The following is a 17,321-nucleotide window of genomic DNA, read 5'->3' on the forward strand; positions in this document are numbered from 1 at the left end:
CGTAGCACGTCACCAGATTGGAAACGTAACGTAAACACATTAGGACGCATGACTTCGCTTCTGAGAACGTGATGACGCAAAGCGCTCGGTCAGATCTTCTTTCCTTCCGCGGTCGTTCGCTTTGGTTTGTTGGTGGCCGTTATGATTCCCCCAGTGCAAGTGTCGCCCCTCATCAAGGTAGGCAACGGCGCTCGGGGACCGCCTTGCCGCCGTTCACCCTGCCGCAGGGGCTCAATGAGCTGGTCTGTCGCCTCTCCCTACACCCGGGGCCTAGTGGAGCCTGAGCTAAGGTCAAACCCGGACTTTGGTACGGGGCCACTGGAGAGGGAGTGGGGGAAGTGGAGGTGGCGTGGGGGAAGTGGAGGTGGCGTGGGGGAAACGCTTGAATGGAGAGGGTGAGAGGGAGATGGTGGCTGCAGTCTGGGCGAGATGTTCAAACATGGAATAGTATTTAACCTCCTCCCCCCCTCCTCCTCCCCCCCTCCCCCTCCCCCCTCCTCCCCCCTCCACCCACTCCCCCCCCATCTCTGCTCCCTCCCCTACTATTTCGTTCAGGCCCCTGTCCACATTTAGTCACACATTGATAAGGTCGCAAGCCCAAAATGTTGGTTATGTATCCTTGCTATATAAAGTGCACTGTTTGACCTGCTGAATTTCTCCAGCATTGTGTTTTTACTTAACCATGATATCTGCAGAATTTTCTGTTTTATTCCTGGGATATATCCTGACTGACCCCAAGGTCTTGTCTATTCTGATGTTTTTCTAAAACTCCAACACTACCTTTTAACCTTGACACACTCCAACACATTAGCCTGTTCCATACTAACCTCACAGTTGTCAAAGCAAAGTATTAATTGAAGACCTCCCCTACCTCTCTGCCTCCAGACACATTTCTCTCTTTGTCTTTCAGTGGTCATCTTCCTGTTTTTCACATATGTTAGAATGCTTTGAGGCTTTTTTAAAAAATTTGTGATACAGGCCCTTCTGACCTATGAGCCTGCGCTACTCAATTACACCAAGGTGACCAGTTAACCTTGTGAATCTTTGGAATGTGTGGGCAAACGAACATCTGGAGGAAGCCACATGATCATGGGGAGAATTTACGAAGTCCTTACAAATATCGCTGTATTCCAACCTGATCCCTGCTGCTGTAGTAGAGTTGCACTAACAATGTAACCCTTTTCTTTAATTGTACTTGCCAAGGCCTTCTTATATTCCCTTTAGCTCCCCTCAGTTCCTTTATAGCTACCTTATAATTTTCAAAATCCCTGTCAGTTTTTTTGCTGTTTAAACATCATGTATGCTTCCTTTATCCCCTTGACCAAAATGTTTCACCTCTTTCGTCACCATGGCTTCTTTACCCCTGATTTTGTCTCAGTGGGATAAATCTATCCAGAGCTCCATGTAGGTAGTCTCTAATCAGACTCCACATTTCTGTTGTGGATTTTTCTGGGAACATCTGTTCCCAAAATGCTTCCTAATACCATTGTAATTAACACTTCCCTATTGAATACGTTTCCATATTGTCTGCTCCTGTTCATGTCCATGGCCATGCTGAAGGTCAGGGACTTTCAGTTGTCTTATCTCCTGAGCTCATACACTGAGTCGTCTGCCACCTGACCTAGGTCATTGCCCAGTATTAGATCCAGTATAGCTACCCCTCTTGTCTGTCCACTTACTGTCAGGAATCCTTCTTGGGCATAGCTAACAATATCTTCCCTGTCCAAATATTTTGCATGTCAACAAGCCTTATTTTTGTACCTTTCTTGACCCTTCTGCAACTTTGCTTATTTCTCAAATGCTAAATCACATTGATTAAGGCCACTAATTACTTGCCCTTTTCAGATTCTCAATTCCCAGATTCACTCTTTCATTACCTGACTGGATTTTTAGAAAGTTCGCAGGCAAATAGCTTCAACTGTCTTGCGAAGAAATTAGTCTGATTGATGAGACCTGCTGTGAAATGCCATGTTATCACATTTTCTTGCCATTTGTCTAGTTGAGAATGGTGATACTTTTGCCTTGTACTATTTTCTGTTACAGATGGCTAGGTACTCTGCTTTGCTGGTTGGTATTATCTATGGCAAAAAACGATATGGTAAGGACCCTTTCTATCTTGAATGCATTGTATATTTTGCTGTAAAGCTCTGTCTAGGCTGGACTGGAAGATGTCCATTATTCCATGAATACTTTGAAATTGACTGTTTTGTAGATATAACAGTATTGCGGTAAATTTTCCAGAAAATCAGTTAAGTTTAAAGGTAGCATAAGAACTCAAGCCTGACGAGAGTGAAGGCAGTACAGCAAGCATTACTTGGTGAGCTCGTATTGAATGATCAGGGTTTCCAAACTGTCAGATAGTGGATAATGAGAGTTCCACTATATCTGGCATGCAGTAACTTGCACTGCCTAGCTCTGGTGAATGAGGAAGTGGATTGGGAAGGCAACATGGCAAATACCTGGTGACTCAGATATCAGTCAAGATTTTCAAATTGTCAGAAAGTAGGTGATCAGAGTTTCTATAGTTGACTAGGAACAAATCATACCGCTACATTTTTATTTACTCCTGAGCAAAGCTCCCAAAATTTGCTTTTGCGTAAATGAGATACAGTACGTTTCCAGTTATCTGAAATTCGGTTATCTGAAAAGTTCAATTATTCTATCTTTTTTTGACGACGATGTCATAAGTTGAAAAAAAAATTCCCCCAACATGCACATGTGGGGCTCTGATGTGTTGTTAGCACCAGTTTGGTAACAACAGAGCTCAGAACCAGCAGGGAAGACTTACAGTGAACAGCTGGATGCCACTCAGAGAAGCAGGCTGGAATCTCAAGCCGTCATTGACCAACTGGAGGAAGTTGGCAGGTGAGGCAGCACTTGGGGAGATTGTCCTCATTTCAGGTAACTCCCTCCCCTCTCTCTTACCATTTCTTCTTTACCCTCCACTGTCCTTGGTTCTCCACTGTCCTTGGTTCTCCACTGTCCTTGGTTCTCCACTGTCCTTGGTTCTCCACTGTCCTTGGTTCTCCACTGTCCTTGGTTCTCCACTGTCCTTGGTTCTCCACTGTCCTTGGTTCTCCACTGTCCTTGGTTCTCCACTGTCCTTGGTTCTCCACTGTCCTTGGTTCTCCACTGTCCTTGGTTCTCCACTGTCCTTGGTTCTCCACTGTCCTTGGTTCTCCACTGTCCTTGGTTCTCCACTGTCCTTGGTTCTCCACTGTCCTTGGTTCTCCACTGTCCTTGGTTCTCCACTGTCCTTGGTTCTCCACTGTCCTTGGTTCTCCACTGTCCTTGGTTCTCCACTGTCCTTGGTTCTCCACTGTCCTTGGTTCTCCACTGTCCTTGGTTCTCCACTGTCCTTGGTTCTCCACTGTCCTTGGTTCTCCACTGTCCTTGGTTCTCCACTGTCCTTGGTTCTCCACTGTCCTTGGTTCTCCACTGTCCTTGGTTCTCCACTGTCCTTGGTTCTCCACTGTCCTTGGTTCTCCACTGTCCTTGGTTCTCCACTGTCCTTGGTTCTCCACTGTCCTTGGTTCTCCACTGTCCTTGGTTCTCCACTGTCCTTGGTTCTCCACTGTCCTTGGTTCTCCACTGTCCTTGGTTCTCCACTGTCCTTGGTTCTCCACTGTCCTTGGTTCTCCACTGTCCTTGGTTCTCCACTGTCCTTGGTTCTCCACTGTCCTTGGTTCTCCACTGTCCTTGGTTCTCCACTGTCCTTGGTTCTCCACTGTCCTTGGTTCTCCACTGTCCTTGGTTCTCCACTGTCCTTGGTTCTCCACTGTCCTTGGTTCTCCACTGTCCTTGGTTCTCCACTGTCCTTGGTTCTCCACTGTCCTTGGTTCTCCACTGTCCTTGGTTCTCCACTGTCCTTGGTTCTCCACTGTCCTTGGTTCTCCACTGTCCTTGGTTCTCCACTGTCCTTGGTTCTCCACTGTCCTTGGTTCTCCACTGTCCTTGGTTCTCCACTGTCCTTGGTTCTCCACTGTCCTTGGTTCTCCACTGTCCTTGGTTCTCCACTGTCCTTGGTTCTCCACTGTCCTTGGTTCTCCACTGTCCTTGGTTCTCCACTGTCCTTGGTTCTCCACTGTCCTTGGTTCTCCACTGTCCTTGGTTCTCCACTGTCCTTGGTTCTCCACTGTCCTTGGTTCTCCACTGTCCTTGGTTCTCCACTGTCCTTGGTTCTCCACTGTCCTTGGTTCTCCACTGTCCTTGGTTCTCCACTGTCCTTGGTTCTCCACTGTCCTTGGTTCTCCACTGTCCTTGGTTCTCCACTGTCCTTGGTTCTCCACTGTCCTTGGTTCTCCACTGTCCTTGGTTCTCCACTGTCCTTGGTTCTCCACTGTCCTTGGTTCTCCACTGTCCTTGGTTCTCCACTGTCCTTGGTTCTCCACTGTCCTTGGTTCTCCACTGTCCTTGGTTCTCCACTGTCCTTGGTTCTCCACTGTCCTTGGTTCTCCACTGTCCTTGGTTCTCCACTGTCCTTGGTTCTCCACTGTCCTTGGTTCTCCACTGTCCTTGGTTCTCCACTGTCCTTGGTTCTCCACTGTCCTTGGTTCTCCACTGTCCTTGGTTCTCCACTGTCCTTGGTTCTCCACTGTCCTTGGTTCTCCACTGTCCTTGGTTCTCCACTGTCCTTGGTTCTCCACTGTCCTTGGTTCTCCACTGTCCTTGGTTCTCCACTGTCCTTGGTTCTCCACTGTCCTTGGTTCTCCACTGTCCTTGGTTCTCCACTGTCCTTGGTTCTCCACTGTCCTTGGTTCTCCACTGTCCTTGGTTCTCCACTGTCCTTGGTTCTCCACTGTCCTTGGTTCTCCACTGTCCTTGGTTCTCCACTGTCCTTGGTTCTCCACTGTCCTTGGTTCTCCACTGTCATGGCATCATCAAGGAGAGTGGTCTTCCGGGCAGGAGCGGGGACCTCGGGCAACTAGGCAAGAAAAGGGAGCTCGGGCAAGATTGGCAACAGTAGTGGGGACGTGTCATGGATTGGCGATGGCTGATCTCCCTTTTTTTTCCGTTAACTGATTCAAGTATTCTGGTCATGGTACTGGCTGGTTAAAGTCATTATTCAGTTATCCGAAAAATCCAGATAACCGGACACATACTGTAATAACTGTTTGATGGAGCATTCGCAAGCAACTGAAATTCCTAATTTAAGGACCAAAAAATATTAATGGAAAGTTCTTATAAAATTGATAACTGCATGATCTTTAAAAAGAGGTGTTTTTTTAAATCTTATTTGTCCATTTTATGTGGCAGATTATTTGAAGCCTATTGCAGAAGAGGAGAGGAGAATTGAGACTGAAGAAAGGAAAAAGCAAGAGGAGCTTGAACGCCTTGCAAAGCAATTGGCAGAAGGTATTTGAAAAATAGAATAGTATGGAATTAAATGTATTTAAGTGATTAAGATTTCATTGCAACTTACAAAATCCTTACAGAGCTTTTCAGGCAGCATGTAGGACTGGTGTTTCAGCTGGCTGAGGAATTGCATGTAGGGATTAGATAAAGGGGAAGTCTATTTAGTATTGAGATCGGAAGTTTTAAGTACTGAAGGTGGTGAATCTTTTTAATGCTCTTTCTTTCCAAGAAAGATGGAAGCTTCAGTCATTCATTCAAATGTGATGTCAATTATGTACAGTGAGATAAACAAGGAATATGGGTATAGTGCAGGAAAATGGTTTTGTTCCAGGATCTTGATGAATGGTGAAGAAAGCCCAGGGCCAAATGCCCTGCACATTCTTCTACTTCTTATGTTCTTATAAAAGACTTTTATATGACTAAGCATATATCATTTGTACCTCTTGGGAATGTGGAATTCCAAATGGATCATGAGTTCTGCATTCTTGCAGAGTTGTGCAGCGCTTTGTTGCCTTTACAAATGTCTATCAATCTCAGTCTTAAGCATTTCAATTGGTCTATGGACTATGTCGGGGAACAGCTTCTAAATTTCCATATTCTTGAAGGGGAGAGTGGAAATGCTTCCTGGTTTCACTGCTGCATTGCAACTTTAAGGTTATGTTCTTCGCTCTGGATTCAGCTACTGAATAAAACCACTTCCATGCCTAAAGAACATTGTGCCTAAAACGTGTAATATGTATTCCATTTAGGGTGGAGAAGAAAGCTTTTGGTATGTTGGCCTTCATAAATCAGAGTATTGAGTACAAGAGTTGGGATGTTGTGTTGAAGTTGTATAGGGCATTAGTTAGGCCAAATTTGGAATATTATGTGCAATTTTGGTTGCTGAATTATGGGAAGGGCATCAACAAAATAGAGAGTGCAGAGAAGATTTGCAAGAATGTTAACTGGGTTTCAGGGTTTGATGTACAGGGAAAGGTTAAGCAGGCTGGGACTTCCTGGAGTGTAGAAGATTGAGGGGTGATTTGATAGAGGTATTTAAAATTGTGAGGGGGGGACAGATAGAGTAAATGTGGATAGGCTTTTTCCATTGAGAGTGGGGGAGATTCAAACTATAGGACATAGATTGAGATTGAAGGAGGAAAAGTATAGGGGAGACATGAGGGAGAATTTCACTCAGAGGGTGGTGGGAGTGTGGGATGAGCTTATGGCCAAAGTGGTAGATGTGGGATCAATTTTAATATTTAAAATAATCCTGTTATTCTGGGGAATCCTTACCAAATCTCAAATCATAGTTGTACTCGGGTGAACTCAAATGTACAGTTGAAGAATTTTTTTTTGCATTATTTGTTCCCTCACAATAAATTCTTATTTTCTGTCTTTGTTCATAACCTCATCATTTGCTTGCATCTCGAAGTGAGCGTTCCATCCAATCATGAAAACTGTTTCAGGTTTGATCGATACACTTTTGCTTTGCCTCAATCTATCTGCTGCCAGAACCCTTAAAGTTCAGCCTTTACTATTGCAACTCTTTGTACAACCTTCCATTTCCCACCTCCATAAATTTGAGTTGAATTCCGCATATCACTGACAAGCAGACTGACTGACCTTAATTCTAAATTCTCCATACTTTAAATTGAACATTCTTTACTCAAAGTTCTTAATGTAATTCACATTTTGCATTTGTAACACTGCAAACACTTAGCAAATATTTCAGCTTTGGCCACTTACAAATTCAGAATTCACAAGGTTCCACAAATTGACATATAGATTCAAAAGTTTAAAATCTCCATCTTCCATTTTCTTTTTTGAAAGTTTTCTTACAATTCAGTTCTTTAATTGAAGAGTTTACTTTCCTAATATCTTCAGCTCAATTGCCAAGTTTTGGTCCCAGGAAATAAGGAAGAATCATAAATTGTTATTAAGTTTGACATTTGGAAAGGACAAATAAAATGGAAAGATGATGAGTAAATGTAAAAATAAAGGATGACATAAGGGCAGTAAAGAATTGGCTTGGAAGAATTGAAAGTAGATTGGGTGAGGATGAACAAAAAGTAATGGAAGTGGTTCCAACTTTCAGTGCACTATCCCAGCCCTTCAAGTTCAAAATTAAGTTGCCCTGATGGGAAATCTAAATGGGCAAAATCAGTTTGGATAGTTCATTCCTGGAACAGTTTGTGAAACTATCCGGGGGACAGGCTATTTTAATTCTCATTGTATGTAATGACGGTGTCGATGGGGATTGTTGGGAAAAGTGATTGCAACATTGTCAATTTTCAATGAATATAAGAATAACATTTTAGAAGATAATCATAAAGCAAGTGTGAGAAGTAAGTTGTCTCTGGTGAATTTGGCAAACAAAAGGTTTGCATGTAGATGGACAATTAGAAATTTGTTAAATATCTGTCGGTGGAGTTCAAGTACTATATTAGATTGAAAGAGATGTATTGTCCAAAATAGTAATTTAAGCGTTGGGAGAATTTTAAGAAGCAGAAAAAGAGTATAATGTAATGGTGAGAAAAGATGGAATGACAGACCATTAAGTACATTTTAAAAAAAAACATTTTCCTATTGTTACAAGATCAAACCAGCAACCACAAAGAAGGCATATCACACAGGGGTAAAGATGAACAATTACTTTATTAACAAAAAATTCACCTTCAAACTTTAATTCAAAATCCCCCCTTTTATAACAATGCCCACTGGTTACTATGCAAATTTCTATAACAGTGTAAAACTAATAAATTCCCCAGCCTAAATATAACATATGTAATTAAAGTCTGTTATATTTCCAACCAGCCCACAGAAAAACTTAGACACAAAACACACAAGACTCTCAAAATTTTGATCTCAAGTGAAGCAAAGTTCATAAACAAAATTCAGTTTGTTTGGTAAATTAAAGCAAAAAGATCTTTGAGAGAAAGAGCACAAAATTCGAAGTTGTCTTGTGTTGCTTGGAGAGAGAGGAACAACTGGCTTGGTCCGGATCCTTTTGGCTGCCTTTAGAATGTTCATCCCTGTTTGAAATCCCAACATCCTAAACTGTCCTCCAGACCATGACTCATGCTCTGGGCCTTCTTCCACTCCACAGCACCACCCAGTGGTGCTTTATCATCCAAGTCCAGAAATTTTTAGATCATTTTCTGCACATGCCCAGCCCGTCTCCCACTCTCTCAGCAGTCCACCTTCATCTTGGCTCTTTAAGGCAAACTGTCACTTTTTAACATAAAACCACACAACACATAGGCCAATACACAACACAGAACTCTGTAACACTATATGAACAGTTAAAATTAAATCGGGAAATGTTTTGTATGTCTTTTCAATAGAAGTAACCGTAAATATCTAGTGACATCAAATTAAATATTAGTAAAAAGAAAGTACTTGGAGTAGTTAAGGATCCAATTCTCTAGACCAGACATTCTCAATGGAGACTACAGCATATTTATGTAAAAGCCTTGGGGTTTTTTTGCCTCACATAACATAAATTTTTTTAATATGTTTTATTTAGTCGATAGGAGAAAAATATGGAAGAAACCAGAGCTTGACTCCTTTTCAGAAAAGGGAGCCCATAAATATTGAGCAGCCATAAGAGTTCCATAGACAAAAAAAAAGTTGAGTATGGCTAGTGCAGAAGCAAAGGTCTGCATTCTTGAGTTCTGAAAGGTTTGGCAAGTGAGATGGTGGATTCATTTCTGCTGATTTCCAAAATTCCTTAATTTGGAATGCTATCAGTGAATTAGAAGTTGGCAGATATAATATTGCTGCTCAAAAAAGAACAAAGAAAATTCACTATAACTACAATTATCCAAAATCGGATTCTCCAAAATCCTCAATTATCTGATTTTTAAAAAAAATTTCAGATAAATGAGGATATCCGAAATAAATCAGAAATCCTCATTTAACAGAAATTTTTTTGGAGCCAAACTGATCAGAGACCTGGGGCTCCCGGTGGCAGTGCACACCTGGGGCTCTCAGGAGTGGCCAGCATTTTTTGGGTGAGAGTTAAACATTATTTTAATGCTTAAAAAGCCTTCCCTTGTTGTTTGTTGTTGTTTAAACACTGTTACAAGTGATTTGCTGTTGCTACTGGACTGTTTCTAAAAAAAAAATGACCATTTCTCTGAGAAAACCATTTAATCGAAATAGGTCTGGTCCCGGCCATTTTGGATTATTGGACTTGTACTGTACAGAGCTTCCGACATTTTAGCGTGACATTAGTTGTCAGTAAAATTGTGGAATCCATTAAAAATAGAAGTAAATGGACAAATTATTACTTTATTAGACAAAGTTAATATGGGAATTGTTTTGCTAAATATAAAAATTGAAGAAATAATCAGATCTGTTAGTAACTAATGAGTTGCAAATCTACATTTTCAAGAAGTATTTGATGAGGTATTATGGGAATGTTTTTACTCAAAATAAACTATATGAGGAAGGGAAATAATGTTGGAACATTAGTTGAAGACAAATTGGAAAGTGGGAATTGTTCTCTGATTGAAGCCATCAGTTGATGTTAGAGGATCAAGCATGAGGTAAAAGCTAAGGATCTTAATTTTGCATTAGTCCAGGGAGGTTGTGGTTCTGAGAGTAACACATTTCCCTGGATGTAACATGTAAAACATTGTTAAACAAAATTGAATGTGTATAATGATGTATATAAAACATTAAATTTGTTTCTCATTTCAGCAAATGAAGACACTATTTTAAAGTGACCGAACCCATTAAAATAATCGATAGAAGACCTATTGAGTTTTGTTAGTATGGACTTATCCAAAGTATCTATTCAGGACAACTTCCTGGTACATTTTTCCACCATCACAAAGTGAGAAAATAAATTTTATTTGAACAATATATAGTCTTTTTGCTTAATTCTATTTCTTTCAAATTTATTATGGAGCATCTGACTTGGAAGAGTCCTCTCACATTTATCTACCAACTTTGTATGCTTTGAATTTCAAGAACATGGTTATAAACCACACATAATGTGTAATCTTTGCAAATGTTGTGTGGGGAAAAAAAAACAAAAAAATACCAACCTATTGTGATAGTTTGTTATTCGGAGTACCTAAACACTTAAATATTGACCACTATACACTGTCAAATCAAAACTTAAAGGGAAAAAAATAAAATGCCAAGTAATTTATTTCAGTTTTACTTGTTTTTGTGCATGGAAAACTTCTTCAACTCTTAGGATTTTATTTTTTACTAACTAGGTTCTGTTATCCATTCATTTTGTATCTGCTCAATTAAAACCCATCAGCCATAATTCCATGTACTTTTTTACATTATATCACGGAGAACTGGCAATTTCAGCAAACTTGTACGTGGAAAGCCTCAATCTGCTTTGTTTCCCCAATGATAGGTGTGTATTTGCTTGGGGAAAATGCTCTGGACGCTATCTTACAGTAGACAAAAGTCAAAGAATTTCATGTATATTACATTCTATATGGAACCTTTACCTTTTTTACAATCTCAGTATTGAATTCAAATATTAAGATCACTTCCACCTCTAGAATATTGTCTCTTGCCGTTGCACACTATTTCTCAATCATTCTATACACTCTATCTCCTCGCGCCACAACTTTTGATGCCCTTACTTCAACCTGCCTCAAGCTTATTGTCTTGTGACCCAAATATTGTTTGATTCTCTATTTCTTCTGTCAATTATAACCTCTAGAACTTTGCCTCTTCTCTCCCCATGATGTTCAAACTATACCTTAGCCATGCTGCTTACTCTTTTAAAGAGTAACTGGCCCTTCTGGCACTCAAGTCTGTGCTGCCCAAATACATCCATGTGACCAAAATTCAGTCCATTTAACCTTTTAAATCTGCATATTTCAGAATGTGGAAGCAAACGGGAGCATCTGGAGGATACCAATGTGCACATGGGGAGAAAGTGCAAACTCGCTGGATTCAAACCTGGGTCACTGGTGCTGTAATTGCATTGTATAAACCATGCTGCTTAACTCTGTTTCAGCAGGCACTATATTTTGAAAACTGAAAAACTCAAGGTTATTAAATGCTACAAAATTATGGAAACCAGTTAATGACAAAGTGTTGTCACTCATTCAGCTGCATTTGAATCATATCCAGAAGAAGTGGGTGTTGAAGGCTGACTTATTCTCCCATGGTCTTTTTTCAAGAATCGGAAATTGTTCCATTATATATTTTAAATCCCATCAAGGAAAGCATTAAAAAGCTTGTACGTATATTGCACCCTTCTCAGCAGGATTAGTGCAGGTATTCTGCAGCCAAAACTTACAGAAAATGTTGAAAAACAACAATTCAGAAACAGTCTGTGATGAGAATCTGTAAATGTTCCTGAAATGTTAACTTTTCTTCCACAAAGCTGCCTAACATTTTTTATTCTTATTTCAAATGTCCTGTATTTAGCTTTTGTTTTGTTTTCTCCAAACTTTTTACATACTGCTCATGCATTAAAATAAGGGGAAAACAGTTTGATTCCTTAAATTGGGTAAATGATGAAACATATTGATGAGAGATCAGAGTAAACTGTTAACTCTTTGCCAAATCTTATTACATTTAGCAGGTAGCCTTGGTCCCTGGGAGCTATAACCTCTAATAATGCAAAGTTCCCATAGTCGCACAATGAAGTGCATCTCAGCAGTGAGTATTTGAACTGATAGCCTTAGTACTCAAAAGCAAAGTTTGCAGTTTCATGTGATCTAATGATTTTTACCTTAGAACCTCCTGCAACCTTGGAGTTTACTTTCTTTCACCCACCCACCACCCCCCCCCAAAAAAAAAGAAATTGTGATAATGGAAGATAATTATACTAAACTGCATTATTTTGAACTGAGCCTTAACAAAAAGGATTTTTTTGCCTTTGATCAGCGGCAAATTGTACTTCAGTTGTGTGCATTTAAGGTATAAATATTGTTAAACTGATTTTCAATCTATGGATTGCATTTTTTTCTGGCTTTGAAGTAACTTCCCAAAACTTTAAAGAGAATAGGAATTTCTATAAATGAATTACTATCTATAAGGATGTCATAAGCTGATTTACAGCTAATGAATTGTGTTTTGAAATATAGTTACTTTGAAATGTAATTATTTTTAGGGAAACAATTGCTATTGAGTTTAACATTAGTTTGCTGTAGAAAGGGAATGAACTGCAATGACAAACCTTTACTCTGTTACTAATTATGTCTTTCCTCAAAATAGATAAGGGGAAAGTTCTGTAATCTTGTGTATCCATAGATAACCCCTAGAATTGGGTCAAGCACTGCTTAGAACTGCCAAGCAATTGTACTTGGAAGCAATTAAACATGCAGATGTTAAAAAAAAATATTCACCACACCACAGTTTACAAGATGAAGATGACTGGTTTTATGCTTGCAGTATATTACTGAGTGAATCAAGTGACCTGTGAAGCATTTTCAATCATGAGTGGTACAGATAGCATAGCAGTTAACGCAATGTTGTAACAGCACTTGTGATCGGGACTGGGGTTCGAATTCTGTGTTGTCTATATGGAGTTTGTATCTTTTCCCTGGGTCTGTGTGGGTTTTCCCTGGGCCTCCAGTTTCCTCCCACCCTTCAAAATGTACCAGGTGTGATTGGGTGGCACGGGCTCGTGGGCCAAAAGGGCCTGTTACCGTGCTATATGTCTAAAAAATTTTTTTAATTAAATGAGGAATAATGTGTTCCATTTATTTTCTGAGAATATTTGGAAATAAATACAAGTGGAACCAGATTTAACTATTTTTATTATTTTACATATAAAATTTCCATTCATACACTTTATATACAGCCAACTCTCATCCAAAATACAGTATGCAAATAAGAAATATAAATGCTTAATAGAAATAACATTCACTATTTAAATACATAAACATGAGCTCTAAATTAACCTTGAAATGCATTAATAAAATGTCAGGTCATTTAAGAAACTGCTGAGTGTTTCTGCTGCATAAGAAGATTTATCATCCAATGAATTACTAATCTGCACACATTGATGTACATTATTATACAATGCTGTAAGTAATTCTTGTAAGTGTGGAGTTTACTGTTGTAATATCTAATACAGATAGCCATTGAATATTGTTAATGGGGTTTATTTTTTTTCAAAAGTTGCAATTAAATTTATGTGATTTATGAATATTAATAAAATAGTATGTAAATGTATGCCACAATTCCTTGCTCACCCACATGTCGTTTTTGTTTATCTTGGCCAATTGAGCACATCAGTCTAATTCAGGCTTTGGAGCTTCCTGTTCTTTTCTGCTTAGCTTTCTATCACCAAACTTTTGTTTTTGTATGCAATAACCCATTGTTTCTTTAAAGTTTATTTCTGATCTCCATAAGATGAAAGGTTTGGCTTCTTCAGCTTTTGATCCTTGTAAAGTAAATTGGTTATTCCTAGATAAAAAATAGTACCAATATCAGATTGGCACCAGCCATACAAGTCGTCGTTAAATGTGGGAAGCTTTTTATAGATTATGGTTATTTATTGAAATCCCCTATCTGCCATTCCTTATCTTTTTATGGAGCTTAAGACAATCTCGGTCAGAGTACCATAAATAATACCATGGATTCTCTGCCTTGTGCTATGCTGTTTGCATTCTGGAGTATCCTGTTCTCTTTGTCATCTTTAGACTTTAATTAGGTGACATAATCTGAGGACGTGGTGTTGGGTTCTACATGTACGTTATCAACACCTGGTTGTACATCACTATCATCTTTCTCAGTCCTTTGTTAAATTTGTGTCAAGCTTTTGTCTTTCAAGATTCATTCATTGTCATGTAATAAAACAGAAAATGTAATATTACATAAAATTTCCTTTAGTCTGACAAGGCAGACAAGAGTCGCCATTAGAGTCATCTCCTATACTTCTCAATGGTGGTGGGGGTGGTGTTTCTCCCTGTTTCTGGTACCCCACGCAGGACTGCTGCTCCCCTGGAGCCTGCATTCCCTCAAGGCTGCTGCCTGTACAGGTGCCATTATCTTGGCTATTTGAAGCCTGTACGGAGCCGATAATAGGTTTGGGCATTTGGACGCTGTGGAGGAGTGCTGTATATCCTCTCCTCGCTTTCCCCAAATCCTCACCAGCAGTAGTGCTGCCGTTACTGTGGCTCTGCCATGCTCTCTTTGAAGAAGCTTTTCTCCTTACTCGATGGGAGTTTCATGAGTCTCACTGTTCTTCCATGGTTGCTGCTGTCACCTAGAACCTACCAACCTCTATCTTCCCCTTATCCACACTGGCAACCTTTCCTCTTGGCTCTGATGCAGGGTTTCATACTGAAACATCGACTTACACCTTTGCCTCCACAGATGCAACTTGATCAGTTGAATTCTTCCAACATTCTGTTACTGGTGATGTATGACTGTACAGCAACTTATTTACAATTCATTGCCCTACAATTGGTAACAATAGATTATTCCTTCTAATCCCATAGCTCTGAACACCTTCCTGAAACCTCTACACCATTCTCCTCTGTACATTCACACATTACAACTCATTTTTTAACTATACTTTTGACCACTCTTTAATTCAGTGGCAACGTTTAGCAATTTACACTCTGAGTAGCTGTAACATATATTGTTCTATGTTAAATTATATCTGCCATGTCTGCTTATTCTCTCTCATTGTAAATCTGCTAATCTCTACCTGAGGTGTTGAAAAATTCACTAATTTCCCAATTGTTTATATTTATGTCCAATATTATAACATTTTCTAATGCTCAAAGACTATTACTTCAAAACACTTGCTTATTCTCAGCTATGTGTAATAAAGTTACAAATGAGGCTTTATTTGGCAGCTAATTGTACTTGGTGAAAGAGAGTAGTGGCATGGACAGATTTTGACAACCTGACAGGGGGGTGGGGAACAGAGTGTGAGAGCAGTGTCCAGGGAGTATGGCCACCTAGCTAGGAATAAAAAAGATAACAAAGGTAGGATGGAGATTAGGGTAGAAGGTTTAAAAAAAAAAGAATATATGTGAGGGTCATTCTCTGAGATGCATATATTTTAATGCAAGAAGCATAGTGAACAAGGTAGATTAGCTGAGAGCATGGATAGATACCTGGGGTCATGATATTGTGGCAATTAGTGAGACCTGGCTACAGGAGGGGCAGGACTGGCAACTTAATATTCCAGGATACATTTGTTTTAGATGTGATAGATCAGAGGGTAAAAAAGGAGGAGGAGTTGCTCTGCTTGTTAAGGAGGACATTACTGCCGTGAGGTGGCAGGATGGTATGGAGGGATCGACCAATGAGGCTGTTTGGGTGGAATTGAGGGATGGAGGAGGCAAGAGGGTGCTAATAGGGGTGTATTACAGACCACCAAATGGCCAAGAAAATGAGAGGAACAAATTTGTAGGGAGATAATGTATATGTGTGAAAAACATAAGGTAGTGATCATGGGAGATTTTAACTTCCCACACATTGATTGGGATACCCATACGGTTATAGGGCTGGATGGGCTGGAGTTCGTTAAATGTGTTCAGGATTGTTTTCTAAATCAGTTAGTAGAAGAACCGACTCGGGATGGTGTAATACTGGATCTCCTGTTAGGGAACGAGCTAGGTCAGGTAGCGGACATTAATGTTGGAGAACCAATTGGGTCTAGTGATCATAATTCTGTTAGTTTTAGGGTAGTTTTAGGGAAGAGCAAGGAGAGGCCTAAAGTTGAGGTTCTGGATTGGAAAAGAGCAAATTTCGAAGGAATAAGAAGGGATTTGGGGAGTATTGAGTGGGACAGGATATTTTCAGGTAAGGATGTTAATGAAAAATGGAGGATATTCAAAAGAGAAATTTTGAGGGTACAGAGTAGTTATGTCCAATTGGAGGCCAGTGACTAGTGGAGTTCCTCAGGGTTCGGTCCTGGGTCCACTATTATTTGTTATATATATTAACGATCTGGATGTAGGGGTGGAGAATTGGATAAGCAAGTTTGCGGATGACACAAAGATTGGTGGTGTTGTGGACAGTGAGGTAGATTACCGTAGATTAAAAGATGATTTAGGAAGGCTGGAGGTGTGGGCTGAGAAATGGCTTATGGAATTTAATACAGATAAATGTGAGGTGCTACATTTTGGAAAGGCAAATTTAAATAGGTCATATACATTAAATGGTAGACCATTGAGGAGTGCAGAGCAACAAATGGATTTAGGAGTTATGGTAAATAGTACCCTCAAGGCTGATACTCAGGTAGATGGTGTGAAGAAGGCATTTGGAATGTTGGCCTTCATAAATCGGAGTATTGAATTCAAGAGTAGGGAGGTTATGATGAAATTGTACAAGTCATTGGTGAGGCCAAATTTGGAGTACTGTGTACAGTTTTGGTCACCAAATTATAGGAAAGATATAAACAAAATAGAGAGAGTGCAGAGAAGGTTCACGAGAATGTTGACAGGATTTCAGGGTCTGAGTTACAGGGAAAGGTTGTGCAGCCTGGGGCTTTTTTTCTCTGGAGAGTAGAAGATTGAGAGGGGACTTGATAGAGGTGTTTAAGATTTTAAAAGGGACAGACAGAGTAAATGTGGATAGGCTTTTTCAATTAAGAAAGGGGGAGATTCAAACTAGAGGACATGGTTTAAGATTGAAGGGGGAAAATTATAAGGGGAACATGAGGGGAAATTTCTTTACGCAGAGGGTGGTGGGGATGTGGAATGAGCTTCTGGCAGACGTGGTCGAGGCGGGATCATTGGTTACATTTAAGAAAGACTGGATCGTTACATGGATAGGAGGGGACTAGAGGGGTATGGACCGGGTGCTGGTCAGTGGGACTAGGAGGGTGGGGATTTGCTACGGCATGGACTAGTAGGGCCGAACTGGCTTGTTCTGTGCTGTAAGTGGTTCTATGGTTATATGGTCATTAAGGTCATCTTTAGCTGTTAATATAGTTTGTATCCTTTATAAATGAAAATATTGCAGATATGTACAGGGTAATACAAAATTATATATCACAAATTGAATTGTAAAATGTATTCAATGGAGAA

The 17,321-nt window shown here is 40.0% G+C and overlaps 1 protein-coding gene across 1 annotated transcript; it reads left to right on the forward strand.

The window, feature by feature from the left end:
* Positions 1-61: 61 nt before the first annotated feature.
* atp5meb (ATP synthase membrane subunit eb) lies at positions 62-10,206 on the forward strand. The gene is made up of 4 exons (XM_069925863.1): positions 62-177; positions 2,044-2,098; positions 5,257-5,355; positions 10,042-10,206. Exons 1-4 carry the CDS (start codon positions 142-144, stop codon positions 10,065-10,067), a joined length of 216 nt encoding a protein of 71 aa, XP_069781964.1. The 5' UTR covers positions 62-141; the 3' UTR covers positions 10,068-10,206.
* Positions 10,207-17,321: the final 7,115 nt, after the last annotated feature.

Source organism: Narcine bancroftii, chromosome 3, assembly GCF_036971445.1.
Source record: "Narcine bancroftii isolate sNarBan1 chromosome 3, sNarBan1.hap1, whole genome shotgun sequence".
NCBI classification, from domain to species: Eukaryota; Metazoa; Chordata; class Chondrichthyes; order Torpediniformes; family Narcinidae; genus Narcine; species Narcine bancroftii.